The sequence below is a fragment of the Orcinus orca genome, chromosome 3, assembly GCF_937001465.1.
Source record: "Orcinus orca chromosome 3, mOrcOrc1.1, whole genome shotgun sequence".
Lineage (NCBI taxonomy): Eukaryota > Metazoa > Chordata > Mammalia > Artiodactyla > Delphinidae > Orcinus > Orcinus orca.
Window position 1 is genome coordinate 62,322,907 of NC_064561.1, and position 23,929 is coordinate 62,346,835.

The 23,929-nt window shown below is 46.6% G+C and overlaps 1 protein-coding gene across 6 annotated transcripts in view; it reads left to right on the top strand.

Moving 5' to 3' along the window:
• The window catches only part of PPP2R2B (protein phosphatase 2 regulatory subunit Bbeta), a 456,145-nt gene that overhangs the window by 404,140 nt on the left and 28,076 nt on the right, over positions 1-23,929 (top strand). For all 6 annotated transcript variants that reach the window (XM_049708048.1, XM_049708047.1, XM_004280391.3 and 3 more), the window contains one exon: positions 2,818-2,982. In XM_049708048.1, the coding sequence (XP_049564005.1) occupies positions 2,818-2,982 (165 nt within the window). The remainder of the gene's footprint in view (positions 1-2,817; positions 2,983-23,929) is intronic.

The window sequence follows — 23,929 nt, forward strand, 5'->3', positions numbered from 1 at the left end:
CAAATCCCAGCTCCACCCTCTATGGTCATATGACCTTGAGTAACTTAACATCAGTCACTATTTCCTCTGCCACAACATAGGTCTATTAATAATATTAACATCATAAGGGTGAGATGAAGGTCAAATGAGACAATGCATGGCACGTGATAAACATTAACTACTGCTTATTATTACCTTCCTAGTTGTCCTTACCACTACAGTTACTAAAAAGAGGATTGGAGTCATGGTTTCTCCCCTGAACCCCATAGAGTCAGACCCAGAGAAGCCCTCTAGTCAAAAGGAAGATGCTTGGGGATGAGGTATGGTGGGCAGGCTTAGAGGTCCAGGATGGATGGGAGGGAAGGAAGGAGGAAGGGTCCAGAGGCAGCAGCCCTAAGCAGACTCAGTTCTGATGCAGTTCTTGATGGTGGAGGATGTTCCTGGTTTCATATGTATGTTTAAGCCCTTCATTTTCACACATTCTAACTTTTGGGCTTTATTTTTAGGTGAGAAAAAAATAACCGTAGATGCGGCACCTCCCGCTACCACACAGCCAAGATCCCTTCCAGTTAAGCTTGTTTTTAGAGCTATACTGGTAGAGGTTGAGAAAGCTGACACCAGATTTTCTTGCCCTATTTTGAGAAAAGAGAAACATGCTCACTGGCACAGTAGGGCATGGAGGCTCTTTCTGGAGGGTGATAAAATCTGACAACAGCTGAACACTAACCTCTGCTTAACCCCACCCTGTATCGTGGCCACAAAGCCCAGGGCATGGGTCAGGGGACTGGGGAGAACATCAGAGCTGCAGCTTGGGGCCTCCTTCTGGGGGGCAGTGGCCCCTGCTCCCCAGCAAGTGATGCTAACTGCAATAATATTTATAACTCTGGTAGCAGTTGAGTTGAAAGGTAGTATTTTGTGAATCAAAGGAACCCACATGCTCTGGAGACCCAAGAAATATTTGCATCTGGATTTGTGAGGGAAATTGTAGTAAGATGAAATGTTAGTTGTCTCAAGCTAATTTTAGGAAAAAAACCCAACAGGATTTATAAGAGGTAATTGAAAGGGAAAGAGGCACAACCAAATATAAAGCCATTATTGCACCAGATGACACGCCGGAGCATGGGTGATGTTTGATAATAGATGACTACTTTGTTAGCGCTAACGTGACTAAAAATAGCAGTAGAATTACTCGTACCTCATCTAAATTCTAAGGAGGAGATTATGTTCCCAACTGCATGAAAAGCATAGGAGACTTTTATCCAACCCAGTCTAATAGCATTATCTGTATCAAGTTACTGCTTGTTGATTCAATGCAGTGTTTTCCAAAATGTGATATATAAGCTCCTGGCACAGACATAAATATGTTCATTTTAATGGTTAAAAGCATTTATCTTAGGTACGGAATATTGTTTAAAATGTAACTAGCTCATTAAACCCATGATTTTATGAATATTGGATTACTGCTTAGACAAGGCTAAGTAAAGAAAAAAGTGAGTCGATTTAAGTTGATGTGGAGAAAAAATGTTAAGTTAAAAAATGCTACCTAGTGACATACAGGTGGGGCGAAATCACAAATGTGACTCAAAAGTGAGAATCATTTTGGTTCACAACATCCACATCACAAGGCCTGTTCCTTTGCAGGAAGTTGCTGGGTCCTTGGAGAGCACCTCAGCCCCAGCCAGGTACCACCGTACCTGGACCCAGGTCTCCCGAGCTCTCAGTAGAGGTGGGAAGGGATCAGCCCAAACTCACTCCCACTGAAGACGTTTGTTTCCACTGGGTCACCGTCATAGATGAAAGGCCAAATGTTTCATTTCAATACACAAGGATGTGGTCTTTAAAAATAGAGGTATAATAATTCTTGATCAGAAAGGAAAATACTGAGGAGGAAAAAACCCGATGATAAAACTAACGGTGTATTCCATTGGAGGCTCAAACTGTCATGCTGTACAATTGGATGGCTTCGTCTGAACGCTTAAACTCCCACATAAGCTCTAAAGCGAATCACAGCTTACAGAGACTTGAGGTCCTGTATATCTTCAATAAGAGAAATTTTGTGTAATTACTAAAGGGTACAAATCTTGCACCTGGGATAAAATCCTAGTACTGCCACTCTTTAGCCATGTGACTTGGGGCAAGTTACTTACACACGCTGAGCCTCCGTTTCCCCCCTTGAAATAATGGGGGTAAGAAAGTGCTGATTATAGAGCTGTTATAAGGATTAAATGAAATAAAGTACATGATATGCTTTTGCACAGTGACTGACCTACAGTCAGTGCTCAATAAATGGTAGCGGCTATTATTATTATTATCGACATATTATTTAAAAACGTATTATTTTAAAACATCAAAGGGATTTCATGGAAGAGGATTTGCAGTCTGTCCTAGATATCATGTATCCGCCCAGGAGTTCAGATAAAGATTCAAATATGTTGGATTATTTAGTTGGAATATATTGGATTATTTAGTTGGCATGGGGCTGGTTTCTTAACCACTGTTGTAAAATGAGAAACGAAAACCTTTGCCACTTGATACATTTTAGCATGATTGCATGAGCAGGTAACTTTGATGGGATGGGGCATCTACATGTTATGAGGGATGAAATCCTGATAAGGAGCCAGGGAGACCTGAGTTCTAGTGCTACCTATGGCCACTGGGTAGCCCTGGGCCTCATCTGCCCGGGACCACTAATACCTGCCTATTTGCTCACAGAGTTATGATGAGGATCCCCCGTGTGTGCTCATTGCTAACATGGTACAGTAAAATAAGGCGGTGATGCTACAGTTATCCCCAAGGCTCCCCGTTCTCCTGGTCCCCTCCTTGACTCGTCTGTGCCAGATATCGTCGACATCAAGCCAGCCAACATGGAGGAGCTCACAGAGGTGATCACAGCGGCCGAGTTCCACCCCCATCACTGCAACACCTTCGTGTACAGCAGCAGCAAAGGGACAATCCGGCTGTGTGACATGCGGGCGTCGGCCCTGTGTGACAGGCACACCAAATGTGAGTAGCCAGCAGCCCAGGGCTCGTGGCAGGCATGCGCCACTGGCCCCTGACATGTGAGAGGAGAAGGGGAAGGGCCTGGAGGGATTTGATCTCCTTTCCCACCTCAGACACACTGGGAGTAAAGAAACTACATGTGTTGGCCTGACCCGGGAGTCAGTTCCATGTTTGGTATTTTGATAAAGAGGAAACCTCACGTCCAATCCCACAAACATTGGCTTCCGGCTGTGGAATACAGAGATGAACAAGACATGAGCCCTGTCATGTAACATTGTGACATGATCTGAATTATGTTTTAAGATTCCTCTTGCTGCTTTGGGGAGAATGAACCTGCAGAGTAGAAGTGGGGGGGGGGGGGACCAGTTAGGGGATGGTTGCGATATCCAGGCAGGAGATGCGGGTGACCTGGACAAGGGCAGGGTGTGAAAATGGAGAGGAGTGGACGGGTTCTGGACAGATCTTGGCAGTAGAGTTAACTGGACTTGCCGGACAGTGTGGAAGGCTGAGAATATACAGGAATCAAGAATAGCAGCTGGGGACACTAAGTTAGCACTGTATTGTGTATTTGAAAGTTCTTAAGAGAATCGGTCTTAAAAGTTCTCATCATAAAAAAAAAAAATTGTAACTATGCATGGTGATGGATGTTAACTAAACTCGTTGTGGTGATTATTTTGCAATATATACATGTATCAAATCATTATGCTATTCACCTAAAACTAATATAATGTTATATGTCAATTAGACCTCAACTTTAAAAAAAAATAGCAGCTGGGGGAAAGGGTTAGTGGCTTCTTGGAGAGAGTGAGGCTTTGGGAACCAGCACCCTAGAAGGCCCAGTGATTCTAGTGGGCACCAGGGAAGGGCTTCAGAGAGAAGGGTTGGGATAAAGTCCACCAGGCTGACAGGCCCTGGGATGACGCTGGAGTTTTCAGGGCGTTGACTGAGCAAAGCAGCTCCGAACTAGTGGGGGCTGAGTGCTTGGGGACCAAAGGCTAAGACCGATGTAAGCGGGTGAAGCAAGAGTCAGCTGTGGTAGTCAGAAGGGGCCTGGAGCTAGCAGGGAGGTTTTCTAGAAGACAGAACTCCCCAGAGTAAAGGTGCCTAGAGGAGCCATGAGAGCTGTTTGTCTGGCCAGCACCTTCTGCCGGGTGCCGCTCTGCCACTACAGCCTGGACAGCCGGGAGTGAAGACCTTTTTCTCCCACAGCCTCAGCTTTCGATTTTAATTCCTATGGGACCTGAGCGATGTGATGACTCTCTGTGTAGGTGTATGGCTAGGAGAGGTGTGAATATCTGGGTCATTTTGATCATATCTGTTTGCTCATTCGCCGTGAGGAGTATTGCACAGGAGAGCTGGTATGTCTAGTGTAGTGGGATGTAGACTGTGTGGATTCCAGAGTCATACAGACCCAGGTCAAAGGCAGTCTTCACCCCTTATTAGCCGCCTGACTTCGTCCAACTTTCCTTTACCTTTCTGAGCCTCAGTTTTCTCATATGTAAAATGGGTAAGATAATAACATCCACCTCATGGGTGTGTCATGGGGATTAGACGAGATAACTATTAAGAACTGTTAATGAGTTGTTTCATACTAAGTGTGCTTTACGCTTCCAGGAGATTTCAATTCAGATGATCCACATTTCCAGTACTCAATCGCCATTGTGTAGCTAGTAGCTACCATATTGGACAGTGGTGATTTAAGATTTCCTTCATTGCAGAAGGTTCTCTTGAAGAGTACCAATCTATACTGTTGGCTCCTTGAGGGTGTGGACTTACTTTGTTTTGTTCACTGCTGTTTCCCTAGCACCTGAAATAGTACCTGGCCCATGACAGATGCTTTATCGATGTTTGCTGGTGTCTGTGCTGGTATTGATCTTGGAGCAGTACTTACTTATAAGCCAAAAAGGGGGAAATGTTCAAGGCAGAAGGGTCAGCACGTGCAAAGGTGCTGAGGCATGAAAGGTCATAACACTTTTGGAGCTGCAGGGTGACTGATATGGCTGGCATATAGCGAATGACTTGGAGAGGGAAGAGTTGAAGTTCAGGGAGAAGGTAGGAGACTAGTCATAATGGCCATGATAATGGACTTGAATTTTCTCTCAAAGTCAGTGAACAGCCCCTAGAGTAACCAGGGGACTGATTGGAATTATTTTTTGGAGAAGTTGCTTAGACTGAAGGCAGAAGGATGGAGGTTGGGTTCTGTCTGGGAGAACAAAGAGTCAAGAAAAGAGGTTAGGAAGATTCTATAACGTACGCAAGGATTTCTTAACGATGCACTATTGACTTGGGGGCACCCGATCCTTTCTTTGGGGGAAGTAGGTGTCCTATGCATCATAGGATGTGTAGCCGCATCCCCAGCCTCTACATACTAGATGCAGGCAGCAAAGGCCAGTTATGACAACCAAAAATGTCTCCAGACATTGTGATGTATCCTGGGGTGAAAATTGCTCCCAGCTGAGAATCACAGATCTAGACTAAAATTCACTGGCAATCCTCCAGCATGATCTTCTTGTATCTATGATGTATCCATTACTATTAAGCACTCTGAGGGGTACAGTGGAAAGGGTAAGACATCTCCTAACACTCAAGGAATTTCACATTTGGCTGGGGAGGCAAGATGTACCCAGGACACCCAAATGAGTGGTAGAGACGATTAGGAGTTGGGATATTTGGGGAAGTGGGGAGAGAGGGACATTGGAGGTAGACCCTACAGGGGAGGCAGAGGCTGAGTGGTAGTGCTGAAGCACAAGTAGGAATTGGTTAGGTAGGACCTTAGAGAGAAGGGCGTTTGGGGTTGTACACACAAGAATGGGCAAAAGCCTGAAGTTAGGAGTTGACATGAAACCTTTAAAGAGCAAGAAGTGTTGGGCTTGGGTTAAAAGGGGAATATGGAGGAAAAGAGGTCAAATAGGGATGATGGTTTATATCAAGTCAGTCGTTGAAGGTCAGAATCAGAAGTTATGCCTGCATCCATTCATTCACTCATTCATTCATTGAGTACTTGCTCTATACTCAGAGTCCGGCTCCTATGGTAGCCAGTCCTTCTTAAACTTTTCCACCAAGTACAGCACTCCCAGACCCAGGCTGTGAGCCTGGCTGCTCTGCAGGAAGGGCACCAAAAGGCAATCCAGCCTCTCTGATGTGCTCTGGGTGGCCCGGCCTCTCAGCAAAGGCAAAACTGCACATGCCTGCCAGAGGCCTGAGGCTCCAGGGGAGGTGCTGACCATGGTGGATTTTCTCTGAAGTCTTATTTTGTCATCTTAAAATTTCACACGGATTTTGTATTTTATTCCCATAAAATGACTACTTTCCATTTAATTGAAATATTACATTTCTACCCATCCCCAAATTTCAAGCAAAATTGACATTTCCAAAAGATGCAGCATTTATCTACGGCTTCCTATACCACATGGTGCACCCCTATATCGTCCTCCTTGCTGACCTCCAAGGATGCGTACATGTGCCTCAGTTTGAGAAGCACAGCTCCAATATGTGGAGAGCAATTGCAGATCATTTGGCTGGAGAACAGAGCTATAGAATTTATGTTTTATGGAAGATTAACACAGTGGTGGTGGGAAGAAACATAGGAGAAATAGAAGGTTCTGCTTTAGTCTCAACACAATGGAAATTCATAACCTAGGTAAGAATGGTAGCACGGGGAACTCTACTCAGTACTCTGTAATGGCCTATGTGGGAAAAGAATCTTAAAAAGAGTGGAGATATATATGTGTGTGTGTGTGTGTGTGTGTGTGTGTGTGTGTGTGTGTGTGTGTGTGTGTGTGTGTGTGTGTGTGTGTATAACAGACTCACTTTGCTGACCACCTGAAACTAACACAACATGGTAAATCAACTATACCCCAATACAAAATAATAATAAAACGGATGGTAGCTATGGAAATTGAAAGAAAGGAAAGGGAAAAAGAAACATTTTTCTTTCGAAATAACTGTGGGGATGTAAAGCGATATTAGAGATTGGCGTTCATCACACGTGGATATTACTTGTTCAGTATCCTTCCCCTCTAGACTGTAAACTCTCTGAGGACAAGAACTGAATCTGTTTTGCTCCCATTGTATCACAAAGGACTGACACACAAACAGGTGCTCAGTAAATATTGATTCAATAAATAAATTTATGCCTGAGCGTTGACATAAGTGGCATGTGGATTGCGGACTAATAAGAAGCCATACTGAAGGAGGGTGAACGGTTGAGGACCAGTCTGGGACGTGCTGTGTGGGAGGTGACATAAGCTGTCTGACCGGGCTTGAGGGGCCGCCAACCCAAAGTGGATGCCAGAGATGGCACGAGAAGCCCGGTGTGTTCACAGCCCAAAGCGGCAGACACCAGCCTGGGCTCTGGGGTCGGACAGACCCACAGGAGGGCTGGATAGTGAGGAGGAAGCTGCCTGGGAGGCTCGGTGAACTCTGAACTCAAGATGGAAACAGGACAAGACCTTAGGCATTTCCGGAACTAGAATTGTTTAGAGAAGAAGCTTTGGAATCAGAACGCAGCTCTGTCGCTCAGCAGCTGTGTGACCCCCAATGAAGTTTTGAATCCCTCTGAATCCCAAGTTCCTCCTCTGAACATAGAAATAATATAATAAAGACCGTCTCATAGGGCTGGCTGTTCCCAAGGAGTACCTGTCCTCAAGTGTATGAGAGCCTAACCCTCTGCCAGGCACACAGGAGACAGTGAACGGCAGCAGCAGTTACCACAGTTACGCCTCCTGAGTACCCCCCGGTTCCAGACCTGCAGCTCTAAGAGGCCTGAACCTCCAACCTTTACTCCATGTCCACAAGCCCCATTAGTCATTTATTTAATTAGTACTTGTTGAGCACATACTATATGTCAGGTACTGTACCAGACTCTGGGGACACAATGGTGAGCAAAACCAGATCTGCTTTCTTCCCTCTTAGAGCTCAAGGTCTATACTAGTGAGGGTCTTCAGAAGAACAGCACCAATAGGAGATATATATATATGTCATATATATACACATATGCATATATATACACACACACATACACATACACGTGTGTATGTATATATAAATGTGAAAGACTTGTTACAAGTATTCATAACAATTAAGGTCATGCAATCACGGAGGCTGACAAGTCCCAGGATCTTCAGTGGGGCTGCAGGAGAGCCAATGAGGTAGTTTTAGTCCAAAGGCCAGCAGACTCTTGACCCAGGAAGATCTGATGGTCCAGTTCAAGCGCGAAGGCAGGAAAAAAATTGATGTCCCAGCTCGAAGGAGTCACACAGGAGAATTTCCTCTTGTTGGGAGGAGAGTCAGCCTTTTGTTCTATTCGGGCCTTCAACTGATTGGATGAGGCCCACCTACATTAGGGAGGACAATCTGCTTTACTCAGTCTGTTAATTTAAATGTTAAATTCATTCAAAAATACCCTCTAAACCCCCAGGATAATGTCTGATGAACTATCTGGGCACCCCATGGTCCAGTCAAATTGATGCATAAGATGAACTGTCACACTGTCTAAGGAGGAAAGACGCATTCATCAGAGAATCACAGATAGATAATGACATTGTGACTGTAATAAGTGGTACGAAAAAGAGTCTTGTGGTGTCGTGAGGGGATGTGACAAGGACCTTATACCGCAAGGCAGTGTCCACCGAGCTGCTACCTAAAGACTAAGACGTTCCCTGGGGAAAATATTGGGCAGGGTCATCAAGCCCTCGCACCCAGGAACCCCCTGCGGGCTGCTTCTCCCTACAGCCTTGGTCCCACACAGTCCTTGAGAAGTAGAGCCCAGGGGACAGTCCCTAGGGAGGCTGGGAGCTAGCTGGCCACCTGCAGACCCCTGCCTCCCCACGCCCCATCCCGACACCAGCAGTGCTCTGAATTGCCAGCCGCCAGCCTCCTAATCTAATTAAGAAGCGAACGAAATTCATTTTCCTGACTCGTCCAAAGTGCCGACCTTCGTCAGTGTGCATCTCCCTTTGTTTGGCTGCTGCAGCGGCAGCGGCCCGAGCTCCCGCCAGCTGGGAAAACAAGTTCAATCTGACCCCGCACCTGATATTTCATATTGATTTTCTCCATCCTCCTCCAACACCAGCCTTCCGTCGACCACGGTTCAGCCCGGGTGTGCGAACGGAATGGAGACAGTTCATCAGAGTTCAAAATGAAAAGCAACATTGGCTTTCGGAGATGAACTCCGAGAAGGAGGGTCTTTAACAACCATCAATGTTTAAGCAAAATGCCGAGGAGTTCCGTGTTATCAGAGCTGCATATATTAATTTCCATTCGTCCCTCGCTCTGCATACTCAGCAGGGGTTGGAAAGGATGATTCTCTTCCTCATCTCTCAGTTTTTTTCCTATCGCTTCTGGCGGTAATGACAAGGGTTGTATCTGCAGTTTGAGATTCTAATGGCTGAAACAACAGGGTGTTGATGGCAGCAGCAGCGGCTGGCCTGAATCTTGCTGTTCCCTTTTAATGCGTGAGTACCGGGAGTTGAGTGAAGAAACTGGCCAGGTGTGATGAATGACAACCAAGGGAATGAGAGAGAAATTAGATCTAAACTCCTTTCCAAGACCCACAGGAATCTGGTCCCTGTCCACCTTCCCCTTCTCAGTTCCCTGTAGTCTGGCCACACTGGTCTGCTTCCTGTGCCTTCAACACACCAAGTCCTTGGTGCCTCAGGCCCTTTGCACAGGCTCTTCCCCTACCTGGAATGCTCTCCCACCAGGCCCTCCCTTGTTTAGACTGCTCTCATTTTGTAGGTCTCTGGGAAAATATCACCTCCTCAGAGAGGACTTCTCTTTTCCCCCCATCTGCACCCTATTTCTACTGCATCACCCTATTTTATTTCTCTATGTGTTTCTTAGTACTCAGCTATAGATGTTTGTTTTCTTCCTCTGTCTCCCTGACTAGAATGTAATCTCCATCAGGACAGGGCCTTTATTTTACCAACCCCTGCATTGCCGACCCAGCCACAAATGGGGCTTCACTGAACAGCTGCGGTAGAAAAGCAGGCAGGTGGGAGAAGACAGATGAAAGAAGGTGTTTTCATTTTACTAGAGTTGCTATAACAAAATACCATGAACTGGGGGGCTTAGAAAAACAAAATCTTACTGTCTCCCTGTTCTGGAGGCTAGAAGTCCTAGACCAAGGTATCAATAGGGTTCGTTTCATCCGAAGGCTGTGAAGAAAGGATCTCTTCCAGGCCTCTCTCCTTCGCTTGCTGGTGACCACCCCCTCCCTGTGTCTTCACATCATCTTCTCTCTGCACCTGTCTGTGTTCAGAACTGCCCTTCTTATGAAGACACTCATCATATTGGATTAGGCTCCACCCTCATGACCTCAGTTTTTAATTTAATTACCTCCAAATATGGTTACATTCTGAGGTACTGGGGATTAGTACTTCAACATAAGAATTTGGGGAGGGGGAACACAATTCAGCCTCTAATAGAAGACCTGAAAGTCATCCAGAGCACAGTCCCTGGAGCTGACAGCTCCAGGTGTGGGTCCCAGGCCCGCTCGTGGCAGGCAGCCTGGGCAAGGCGCCAATGCTGATCCTTTCCTCCAGGTGGTAAGGGTGAAAAGTGGTCATGGACCAGTTCTTAGTACAGCCCCTGACCTGTCGTGAGCACACAGTGTGTGGGACTCTTATTGAACGTGGTGGGGGACAGAGGACAGGGGCAATAAAAACCTGTATGTGGAGCCTCTGCACCTCCCCCGTGATCTCCATGTGTTTTATGGTGACGGTGCCTGGATACTTTCCCATGGTGCCGAAACATACTTGCTCTCTGAACAAAGAGGACTTCAACTGATTTTAGAGGCGATGAGGTGCTAAGAAGCCTGTTTCCTATTCAATAACCACTCATAAGGGGAGGGGGTCTTGAATAAGTAGTTTGTTTTTACAGCATGAAAGAAAAGCAGCAGGTTAGGAGTATGGGATTACCAGATACATACCACTATATATGAAGTAGATAAACAACAAGGACCTACTGTATAGCACAGGGAACTATATACGATATCTTATAACAACCTATAATGGAAAAGAATCTGAAAGTATATATATGTACATGTATATACATATTTATATAACTGAATCACTTTGCTATACACCTGAAACTAACACAATCTTGTAAATCGATTATACTCCAATTAAAATAAATAAATAATTTTTTTAAAAAAAATTTTAAGAAAAAGAAAAGTAGCCATTGGAACCCTCAAATGGAAGTGGGACTAGAGAAAGAGGTTCCTGTGAAGGTCCATAGAGATGTAACCTGCCAACTCCCTGTGAACAGTTAAAGATGGAGCAGGTGGGGAAATGCCTATGATAAATGTGAAAGCAGACGCAAGATTACAAGCCCACCCTGAATTCAGCAGTGTGAAAAAGAATACGTGTAGACAAAGACTGGGGCTCTTCATGAAAGGGATGATGTCAGGGCAGCAAAATTCGGGCAGCTTTCCTATTTTCCAGATTCTCCTCAAGGTTGTAGTTTTACTTCTATAATTGGGAGAAGCTTGGTGGATAACAGGAGAGCCCGCTGGGTACTCCAAGGGTGGAAGGAGGAGATTCCCTCTACACACACCGTCGACAGCACCTGTCTTAGGTACTGGGGCGGGCCAGGGGGTGAGGAGCCCAGGATGATATTTCCTGTCTTAGCCCATTCGGGCTGCTATAATCAAATACCACAGACTGGATGGCTTAAACAACAAACACTTATTTCTGGAAGCTGCGAAGTCCAAGATAAGACACCAGCAGATCCAGTGTGTGGTGAAGACCAGCTTCTTGGTCCATAGATGGCCATCTTCCCTCGCTGTGTCCTTGCATGGCAGCAGGATGTGAGGGAGCCTTGGAGTCTCTTTTTCGTAAGGTCACTAATCCCATTCATGAGAGCTCCACTCTCATGACCTAATCACCTCCCCAAACCCCCTTCTCCAAATACCATCACACTGGGGATTAGGTTTCAGCATACGAATTTCAGGGGACACAGTCATTCAGTCTATAGCGTTCCCTGTAAGCACAGCTCAGAACATGTCTGCTTTGTTTCTTCCCTTCTGTCAAACTAAACTGACAGTAGGGAGTGACTTCAGAGAAGGGCCAAGATAGGGAAGGAAAATCAACATGGTGTCCACTATCAGTCTCTGTCCGCGGCCTAACTGGGTCATCTTAACCGGGTTACTTAACCTCTCTGTGTCTGAATTTGCTCACCTATAAGATATGACTAGTAGCAGCACTTACCTTATTAGGGGGCATGGCAGGATTAAATGAGAAGACACCATGAAGCCTTAGAACAGTGCCTGGCCCAGGCACTGAGAAGAGCTCCGTGTTTGTTATGGTCGTGAAGATGATGCTCTCTTACTTCCCTTCCAAACGTGTCTAAGAGCAGCAACGGGGGAAAAGCAGTCGTGATGTAGACATGTCAGCAGCCGTAAGCACAGGGAACTTCTGTGACGTTTACTATATCCAGAAAGTAAGCCATGGTCCTGACAATGCTATGGGGGGCATCCTAGTATCTGTCACATTTTACAGATGAGGAAACTAGTTAAGAGGAGGAATGATACTCTGCGGCCACCAAAGAACAAGTGACACCTGGGGTTTAATCCAGACTTGTGCCTCTTAACGAGGACTCCAGAAATCACTTGCTCAACTAAGATTTATTCAACATCCACTCATTCCTGCCTTCAGGGAGCTTACGTCCTAGCGTGAAGGGAGGAAAGAAAATATATACTAGTACACAAATGAGTGAGATAATTTCTGACACTGATAAAAGCTATAAGAAAATTAAAAGGGTTAACGAGTAGCCAGGGTGGTGAGGGAAAGCCTTTGAACTGAGACCCGCATTGTCAAAAGGAGCCAAACAGAGAGAGAATATCAAAGTAGGAAGACCTTGACATAGGGACAACCGTGTGTGTTCGAAGAAGAGAAAAAAGACCAGTGGATGGAGCTCGGTGAGCTGGGAAACAGGGTGGAGGGTGACGCCGAAGAGGCAGGCTGGGGCCAGATCATGGAGAGCCTTGCAGACCAGGGCAGAGAGCCTGGATTTCATTCTAAGTGTGATGGAAGCTAGTAGACAGTTCTAAGCAGGCAAGTGAATACTCTGTTTATGGTCTTAATTTGCTATAAGGGTTGGCAGGCCAAGAAGCTCTGGGACCAGTTAGGAGGCCCTTGCCACGGTCTGGGAGGAAATGATAGTGGCTCTGACCAGCGCTGGGGTGGGTAGTGATGACGTGATAAGTGGCCAGACACAGAATCTACTGAGGCGGTAAGGCTAAGAGGACTTGCTGAGAGGCTGAAAGTGGAGAGGTGACAGAGAGGGAGGATTCTGAGAAAACTTAGGCTTTGGTTTTGAGCTGCCGAGGGTATAGTGGTAACACATACTGATGAAAAGACTCAGGAAGGAACAGGTTTGGTGTGGAAAGACCAAACACACGTCTCTTTTGGATGTGTCCGGATTGAGATGCCTACGATACGCACAGTTAGAGAAGCCTGGTAAGAAATGGATACCTGAGTCTGGAAGTCAGGTGTGGAAAGACCAAACACACGTCTCTTTTGGATGTGTCCGGATTGAGATGCCTACGATACACACAGTTAGAGAAGCCTGGTAAGAAATGGATACCTGAGTCTGGAAGTCAGTGGACAGATCTGGGCTGGAGATAGAAATTTAGGAGTCATGAGCATCTCGTGGTCTTTAAAGCCATGGGAAAAGGTGAAGTCACTTAGGAGAGAAGATGTAGATGCAGAGGAGTGGAGAGTCCAGGATGGAGGCCAAGGGCACGTCAGCATTTGCCAGGGGGGCTGGGGAGAACAAGGGGCAGCCTTTTACAAGAGACTGAGGATGAGCTGCCCGGGAGGTAAGAGGAAAACCAAGGGGTGGCGTTGAGGAAGCATGTAAGCCGAGAGAAGGGAGTGATTTAGAAAGACACTGGGATCAGTTATGTCAGATGCCTCTGCGGGGTCAGGAAAGATGAGAGTAGAGAGGTGATCCTGCGATTTAGTCTCATGGAAATCTTTGGCCATTAATTAGTTAAAGTAAAAGCAATTAGCAGACTGCCTGGCACATAGGTTCCCAAAGCATATTTGCTGGATGAAGTCAATCACAAATGCGAACTCCACACTCAGTGTCTGATGACACAGAGCAGATTCCTCAGTTGCATCTTAATTCCGTCATCGTTTGGCCAGACCTGCCTCACTCCTCACCTGCCCCAGAGGCCCCATCCTATTGAGAGGGTGTGGCTTGTGCTGGGGACTTGCAGGAGGGTGAGGAGCCATGGGTCCTCTCAGCGGCGGTGACGGGCAGCCTGGCAGCACCCGTCCTCTTGCATTGGCTCTACCGGTGAGACTGGTGCCCTTCCACACTGGCAAATCTGCAGGTCCAAATGTGGCCACAGAAATTCCCTCCTTCAGATGAAACCAAGGCAGGCTGGCTGTCCAGGGGTAGTCAGCCACAACCCTGCAGTGCACTTAAATCTGCCTGTCGTAGGTCTGGTGTGAAGATGCTCTGACCTTTCCATGTTGTGGGGGAAAGGTATAAGCACTTTAGGCTTTAAAGTCTGAGGCGTTTCAGTGAATAGTGTCATTAGAAAAACAGCTTGGTTTCCAATGCAAACGAAGCAAAGTTTGATGCCTAACCTAATCATCTAAATCAGAAATTCCATTTTCCTTTAAAGGTACGTATAGCGGAGGGGGATGGATATTAGTTTTGAGCTCTTCTAGGTCTCAATTAAGTTTCATAGCAACCGAAGAAGATTGGTTTTAGTAACCCCAGTTTACAGATGAGGCACAGAGAGGTGAAGAAACTTGCCACAGATCACAGTGAAAGGGCCAAGATTTGAACCCGGGTCTGTCTGCTTCTGGGAGAAGGATGAGAAGAATGAATTCTTCTCCTGGGTATTTGACAGCAGAAGAAAGAGTGTGATCTTTTTCTAACATCCGCAAGGATAATTTCGCGGGACTCCATTTTATATAATCCCCATGAGCTGGATTCCTCAGCCCAACAGCTTCCAGTGGCAGCACTAACTCTGTCCTTGCACAGAACATGAAATCCACTCTCTCATTCATCACCTTCATCTACAAACTTAATTGCCAAGTCCTGATTCTATAGGCCACTAGATCCCTTAATAAACCTACAGCCCATTCCCCAGATCTCTGATAGAATATGTCCAAAGGCATCAGCTGAGGCTGCAGCTGCAATGCATCTTAAAACCTCTGAGGTTTGGGACAGCTTCCAAACGGGATTCAGTATTGATTGGGGGTGTAATTAACAGTGTTTATTTCAGGGGGGCTTGGTTAGGTTAAAAAGACAAGGTCCTTTATTAAAAATGCTTTTAATTTTATTAAAAATCCTGATGACAGGATTACAAACACACACAGACACCCACGCCCCTGCTCCTGGAGAAAAGCCAGAGCCCTGCTACAAGCACCAGAATTCACGGAAACCCACCCACTGCCCTAGTCCAGCGTCTACCCCATTCAAGTTTAGCAGCAATTAGCCGCGGAACAGGCAAGGCCCAAACCATATAGTATAAATAGAATCCCTTCCCCCTTCCTCATTTCCATGTTTGATTAATTTAACCAGTTCTGTCAATTAGTCATCCTGGAGACTCCAGCTGAGTGGATTTTCCTAAGAACAAGAAAGCTTATTAATTTTGGAGGCAAGTGTCATTCATTAGCACTTGCCACTGTCCCAGGTCCCGCCCTCTCCCCCGCAGGAGGTCTTAGATAAGAAGGCAGCAGAGGCTGAAACTGGTTCAGGCATGTGGCTGCAGCCCCAGAGACACACAGAACAGGAAAGGTTGGCCATGAGGTTATAGGTGGTTCTGGTTGCTCTGGGCTTGGGACGTCTCAAGGCCACTTACCTGTCATCACGGTCCATGACAAGCCATCACTGGCAAAGCAGTCACAGACACCGGATGAGCATTCTCAATTTGAGTTTCAGGAGAACGCCAGTCCAGGGGATACCCAGGAGAAATTTCCCCCAGGGAGGGACATTGACCTGACAGAGCCTAGGGAGGGCTCTGGCCAGGGCAGGATGGGTCTTACAATAGCCTGTCTCTTCCCACCAGAGGGGACATCCAAGTTCACCTCTTCCTTTTTGTATTGAGTTTCCTATGGCTGCTGTAACAAATGACCACCAACTTAGTGACTAAAACAACATAAACTTGTCATCTTATAGTTCCGTGTGTCAGAAGACTGACATGGGTCTCACTGGCTAAAATCCAGGTGTAAGGAGGGCTGTGTTCCCTTCTGGAGGCTCAAGGGGACAGTCTGTTTCTTTGCTTTCTCCAGCTTCTTGAGGCCATCGCATTCCCTGGCTTATGGTCCCTTTCTCCATCTGAAAGCCAGCAACAGTGGGACAAATCCTTCTCCTGCCCTATCACGCTGACTCTCCTCTTCTGCCTCCCTCGTCCACATATAAGGACCATCGTGATTACAGTGGGCCCACACAGGTGATCCAGCCTAATCCCCTTACTTTAAGGTCAGCTGATGAGCACCTTTAATTCCACCTCCAATCTTAATTCCCCTTTGCCGAGAAAGGGAACATATTCATGAGTTCTGGAGATTAGAACATGGACATCCTTGAGAAGGCTTTATTCTGCCTGTCATACTCTTCAAGCTTCACCACGTAGGCTAAGTGCCCTCCATCAGAGCACCTGATATGTTAGGTTGAAATGACCTGTTTCCACTTCTGTCCCACTAAATGGTTTTCCTCCAGGATGGCCAAGGCTGTTTATTTTTCCCTTCTACACTTAGCATCGTGAAGGTGCTAAATAAATGCTTGTAGAACAACTAGAGTCATGCAGTTTGATGAACTTGTACCCACTCAGTGCTTCTCTTTACACCAATGAAGAGGCTCCCACCAGAGTGGCTTACCCCATCTGTGTTCCCTCATTTCTAGCTTTGGAACGCTTTGGAATTCGTAGACAAAGGGAAGTGGGGTCTGTGAAATGATGGTAATCCAACTACTGTTCATTTATTCAACAAATATTTCTTGTTGCTACTATGTTCCAGGTGCTGTTCCAGGCACTAAGAAAATGGTACCTCCTTCCCCCATGGCACTCTATCCAGGTAGATTAAGAGAGACAGCAAACACATAGGTAAATACGATAAGGCAAGATTTGGTGAAAAGTGTTTCTGGAGAAGCAGCAGCAGCAATGCAGAGGCTGTGAATCTGCGCCGTGCTTGGCAAGTCAGGGGGCAGAAGGAAGACCAGTTTGGCCACCTATAGTGTCGTGAGAAGGGGCAGCAAGAGGGGAAATGGGAGGAGGAGGCTGGTGGCTCAGATCACACGAGGACTCTACACTCAGGGTAGTCACTGCCAACAGCCCAGGGGCCTCGTTCTCACTGGATTCTATGCAAAGCACTTGGGAGTTAGGCAACACGGTAGCCCTGTAGGCAAAGGCAAGGAATTTGGCTTTTATTTTATTTAAGAAGGAAAATCTGGTAGGGTTTGAGGAAAGGAGTAATGTGGTTATACTTGTAAATATATCACTCTGTGGCTATGTAAAGAATGAAGTATCAGGAGGAAGAGTGGTTACTGGGAGAAGAGTTAGAAAGCTATCAGAATGGTCCAGGCAAGGGGGGTGATAGTGGCTTGGACTCAGATTGGGCCGATTTGGGCTACATTTTGAGTGTAAAGTTAACAGGACTTTAAAAAAAATTTTTATTTTATGTTGGAGTATCATTGATTCACAGCGTTGTGTTAGTTTCAGGTGTACAGCAGTGTGATTCAGTTATACATGTACATGTATCTATTCTTTTTCAAATTCTTTTCCCATTTAGGTTATTACAGAGTACTGAGCAGAGTTCCCTGTGCTCCACAGTAGGTCCTTGTTGGTTATCCATTTTAAATATAGCAGTGTGTACATGTCTATCCCAAACTCCCAATCTACCCCTCCCCGCAACCCTTCCCCCCGTAACCGTAAGTTCATTCTCTAAGTCTGTGAGTCTATTTCTGTTTTGTAAATAAGTTCGTTTGTATCATTTTTTTTTTAGATTCCGCATATAAGCAATATCTTATGATATTTGTCTTTCTCTGTCTGACTGACTTCACTTAGGATGATAATCTACAGGTCCAGGACCTTTTAAAAAAACTAGATGTGGAAGGTGAGGTTAAGGGAAGAATCCAGGGCGATGCCTAGCTTTTTGGCCTGAGCACATGTTTCGATGAAGGGCATTGAATGAATTGGCAAAGACTAGGGGAGGGACAGTCTGGGGAGGAAACTCACAAATTCCATGGACTGGAAGATTCACATAAAAAAACAAAGCATAAAATGATTAAATGGGTACCTTTTACTGTTGCACACTTTACCACTTACAGAACCCCTTCTCGCCCATTATCTTAATTGATCTTCATAAAACTCTTTGAGGGCTTCCCTGGTGGCGCAGTGGTTGAGAGTCCGCCTGCCAATGCAGGGGACACTGGTTCGTGCCCCGGTCCGGGAAGATCCCACATGCCGCGGAGCGGCTGGGCAAGTGAGCCATGGCCGCTGAGCCTGTGCTCTGCAACGGGAGAGGTCACAACAGTGAGAGGCCCACGGACTGCAAAAAAAAAAAAAAAAACTCTTTGAGTTCAGAGTCTTTTTTCCTTTCTACAGCTTGAGGAAATCAAGGCCCAGAAAAGATAAATCTACTACACTGATAAAGATCATGGTTTATCATGGGTTTATTTATTGTTTCATGTAATGAATTCGGCCACCTTCAGTACTTGCCCAGCACTGGAGGATAAAGAAGGGAAGGGGGAATCGCGTGTGTGTGTAATTGCCACATGTTTAAGTATATCAGCTAATTTGAGCCCCCCTTGCAGTTCACATAATTCTATTTTGACAGCTCGGTAGGTGGCATGAATAACTCAGCTGTGAAATCTGCTGTCCACTCAAGCAGCTTCCAGCCCCATGCGTGCAGGTCCCTTTATCTGCTGAATTACTCGAAGCACCTGCTGGCCTGCCATCCTAATCAGGCACAGCCCGCCGGCAGCAGAGGGCGGGAGAATGCTCACCCCCAGGGGGCTTAAAATGATACTTGCTTTTATCTTCTCTTATATCTTTAACCTGAACATAAGGATTTAAATAGGATTTGTCTCCTAGATGGTCATCCTTAATCCCCGGGTCGACTTAATCTTAACATTTTGGTGTCATTTGAAAACCCCTGTAACGTAGTGAAATTGTCATTGAAGGGTTACATCTGAGATACATGGGATCATCGAGCTTAGGAAAAAGATGGTGAGATCAAACAAAGCAAGCAGTCTGTCGATAAGTGTGTGCAAGGTACTGTGCTAAACACAATGGGGTGACAGCCTTATAAGATGCACTGACTGCTTCAGTGTACTTACCATGGTGGGACAAGACGATGTGAAATTATGGAAGGTATCTAATAGAAAGTTCATTTCAAATTGAATGCGAAATTTAGATTCCCAACATCAAAGAGAGAAAAATGCTGACCAAAGAGTGTTTGTGCTGGACATTGTGTTAGCTGTTGAAATGAACTGTGATGGCAAACGTCATCCTCAGTGTATGCTGGGTATTCCCTAAAGTAGCATTTTTCAGTCCCTGTTTACTGAGAATCTTCTGTGTTCATATCATTGTAACAGCACAAAACTACAAATGTGTATTACTACAACCCATGGTCGCTAGCCCACTAGGAAGGTTATTAAGTAGTAGAAGCATTCTGGGGTTAGTGCCTGATGTATCATGGCTACTAAATCATACTGAATGAACGAATGAGTGAGACATGTTCACAGAAGGTCTAACATCAGATAAAATGTGGTATGTGTCTCACAGTACACTAGTGCTGTGATTCTTAAACTGTGTAAGTGAAGGCATCAGGTCTTAGCTTTTTTCTTCAAAGTGAAAATTCTCTTCGGATTTCTTTTAGTTAGGTTAGCGAAAACAGATCCTAGTGTAGGTCTTTTGTAAAAGCAAAGTGGCAAAAGGCAAACATTTGAAAAGCAGGGGATACCCTGCATGCTGTTGTGGCCAGTGGTGTTGGTTCTAGGGTCAGACAAACCCAGTGTGAACTTAACTTCTTGGACTTGAACTTAACCTCTCTCTCTAAGCCTCAGTGTGTCCCTCTATAAAATGGGGACAGTAACAGAGCCTGCATAACTGGATGGCTGTGAGGATTCAGCAAGTTAATGCCTGGCCCACAGTAAGCAGCCCGTATTTATTTATGAATGTTTTATTCTTATCACAACAATCCAGGAGCACAGAGTTACAGATGAGAAAGCGGAGACTCAAAAAAGCAAGGAATTTACATGAAGTCAAGGATTGAATCGAGGGTGGAACCGAGATTCAAACGCAGATGTAAAGCCCGTGGTTGAAGCTGTTGATAGACAATGTCTAGAAAGGCTTCCCATCTTTGCCTCACTGGGCCCAAGTGGGAGGTAGCTGGATAGGCCAGATCCCGGGAGAGCAGAGAACAGCACGGGCATTTCACTGGTGGAGTCTGGCCTTCAGGAAATCAACACGCTATGGTTCCCTTGTTTCCCGATCACCTGCTGCGGGTGACCCGAAGCGCAGGGTGTGAGCAACAGTGGAGATGGAAAGATCTCTTACTCTTCAGCCAAATTCAAAATGAGAACAGGGCGCAGACGGTCCCTTCTTTCCCATGACCAAGTCGTTCAGCAAAAGTGCTTGCTGAGGGATAAAGCCTTTATTTTCTCCAGTGATTGCAAAATGTGTCTTCTCTCTGCATCCGAGTCCAGAGCCTTCAGGTCCCAGAGGCCTCGAAGTGATGATGGTATGTCTGGAGCCAGTGGGAGGGCCTAGCAGGTAATAAGGTGATCAACAGGTTTGAAGATTGTTCTCCACGTCACCCCTGGTGCCTGATGTTAGGTCCATAAGAGACATCTCTGCTCTGGTTAATTCTCTGTGGTTGGTGAGAACACACACCTAATGAAGTCCAAATCAGGGGTTTAAGCCCTAGACCAATTCAATTCATTTTACTGGGACCATGCCCTCGGAGATGGGGGCTCGCTCTGCCTGTGAGCACCAGGTTGAAGGGGTCACCCTTGCTAAACATGGGACTGGAGGAGAAATGATGCAGCATGGGGGGACAGTAGTGGGCTCTAGGACCAGAGCTAGGTTTACATCCTAGCTCTGCCTCTTCCTGGCCTGTGACAAAGCCAGATGACTCTCTGATGTATCACGGCTACTAAAGCATATTGAATGAATGAATGAATGAGACGTTTAGAAAAGCTCTAACATCGGTAAAATGTGATATGTGTCTCCCAATACGCTTTCTGCATCTGTAAAGCAGGCAGCTTGTGAGAGTGGAACGGACTATCACACACGTAGAGTCTAGCGCAGGGCCCGGTGGATGGGAGGCAATGGTTCCACCTGCTCCAACACGGTAGCTCTGGCCCCTCCGTGGATGCAAGTTCCAGGAGCATTCAGGCACAGCGCTGACTGTCCCTAAGTTAGGAGCAATGTTTGCCTGTAGAAAGCCGGTGCTGGGAGCACAGAGGCATGCACAGGAGCCGTGAGGAGACAGGCAGTGACCAGCCCACACCAGCATCCCTCCGTGCAGTGCTTGGCCCATGCCCAGATGGACCCTCCTCTCCCGGCTCTGCACGGAGATGACTGCCAGCAGGGAGCTGCTCCCCTCTCCCTTTCCGTGTTTATGCCTCTCATTGCAGTGATTATGTAGACAACCTAGAAAATGGGGGCATCTTGGGAATGCAACCCTGGCCTCGCGGTGCCATGACAACCAGCTTCCAAGCAATCACCCCTAATAATGCCACACACGGTCTCTGCCACCTGGGCAGGGACTCCCAAGGGAGTTCGAGCTTCTCCTGGAGCAGCTGCACACAGTTTCCTGTTGGAAACAAATTATGAGAGGGAGAGAGAGAGAGAAGGAGAAAGCAGGGAGTTAAGACGTCTAACCTGTGATGTACGGAGCGCACCCAGGGACCTGGGGACACTGCCTCATGTTCCTGGAGCCCACTGGCTATAGGAACACGTAATTCCACAGTAGGAGGTATACAACCCCATGGACACTTTTGTCGCCCACCCCCCGACAGAGAGAGGGATATCACGGAGTGAAAGACCAAATATGAGGGCTTGTAATGCTGGGCCTCACTGCTACCAGATTTCTTCATTAGGCTCCTGTCGAGACGCCCACTGCCAACTCATCTTGTCTGGACTGGAGCCGTCCTTTCCTGCTGCCAGCTGGCGAGAAGATGCTCAGAGCCCTCCTTCAATCAGTATCTTTCCAGAATGACAGTTCTGAAAAAGACACCTGCCCCCACTGGGCTAATAAATGATTAATCCTCACAAAGGAAGGACAGTCAGGCCCCCCATGAATAAACTTACCTGTGGATGCGAGCCCAAGTTCAGCCTTTAGAGTGACAGGCGAGCCCTGAGCCAAACAGGTTCTTGCCTCCCCTCTCTTTAGATCACAGATTCTAGCTCCTTCATGAGAAAGGTCTAACCCAGAGCTACGGAGCCCTTAGGACACTGTCCTCACCCAGGGAGCACAGGTCCCAGTCTCTCCAAGCTGTGAAATGAAAATCATTCTGTCAGGGAGCACGTGCTGTTGTTATCACTAGTGCCACCTTTCTGTGGATCCCATTCCCTGAACTAGGATTACTTGTAAATTCTGAACATATATATGTTTTATATATATTGCATATATATATATATATATATAATTATTATTTTTTTAATAACAGGGAGAAGTATGGAGAGTGACCAAATTAACCAGTAAGGGGAAGGAAAGGATGCAGTGGGCTGAGGTGGTCAAGGAAGTCTTCCTGGAAGAGACAGTGAGCCCTGATGGTTGAACAGGAGTCAGAGAAACAGGGGAGCAGGGATAGAATGGTATTCTGGGCTGATTGTATTTCCCCCGCAAATTTATGTTGATATACTAACCCCCAATGTCATGGTACAAGGAGGTAGGGCCTTTGGGAGATGATTAGGTCATGAAGGTGGAAAGAACCCTCATGAATACAACATGTGGACACAATAAGAAAATGATCCCCTGCATCCCAGAGTGGGGCCTTCACCAAAATCAGACCGTGCTGGCATCGTGCTCTCAGATTTCTAGCCTGTAGAACTATGAGAAATTTCTGTTGTTCATAAGCTACCCATCTATGGTGTTCTGTAAGAGCAGCACAAACTAAGACGGGAGGGCAATGAGCATGGATCAAGCCCTGGCACATGCTAAATGCTCCACAAACATCGGGCATCATTATTGCAGCATGTAAATAGAGGTCACACACTACAGCCCGTATGGCTTGTGTTTGAGCATATACTTAAAATGTTTAATTACTTACTAACATGGAAACATCAGGGTTCCTCAGAAAAATGTAGACTTCGAGATGATGTGGCAATGCTGGACCCACATTCCTGTGTGGCAGCAGGCAGCTGGAGCTGAGTGGAAACAGGGTGTGGACACTAGTTTGCCACAGTCCCTACCACTCCCTGTTGTGTACCCATGCATGCTTCATCTATCTTACTACCTGATTGGCCCCTGGAGTAAGGAGTTCTCTGACCTTGGTGCAAATGATGAGTCGGCCAGCCAGGTTGCAGTGGAGAATCTGAGCAGGAGAGAAGTGGGCAGAAACGTTGGGGTGCTGGTCCAGGGCCTGATACGAAGGGCCTGGAATGCCAGGCCAAGTGGGTGGCACTGGTGGCTGTTGGCGATGGGGAGTCACTGTCGGTGTCCGAGCAGGGACGTGGCATTGCTTTGGGAAGAGTTACCCAGCGCACAGCAGGATCACACGCAGCCTCATGTTCTGCTGCTAAATCCCGATGGTCTGTGAGCCGCTTGGCTTGCTCTGCTTTGCAGCTGCTGTGTTCTAGTTTCTCTGGACTGTGTCAGCCTGTGGGTGCAGGCGCCGCAGTGGTGGCAGCAGGAATGCTGGGAGGAGAGGATGGCTGAACTGTGATGGTTCACGAGCTCCTTGGGAAGCAGCAAACCTGTCCCGGCCCTCTCTGGTCTGCCTGCTAGGCCAGCTGGAGAGGAGAAGCTGCTGAAAGGGA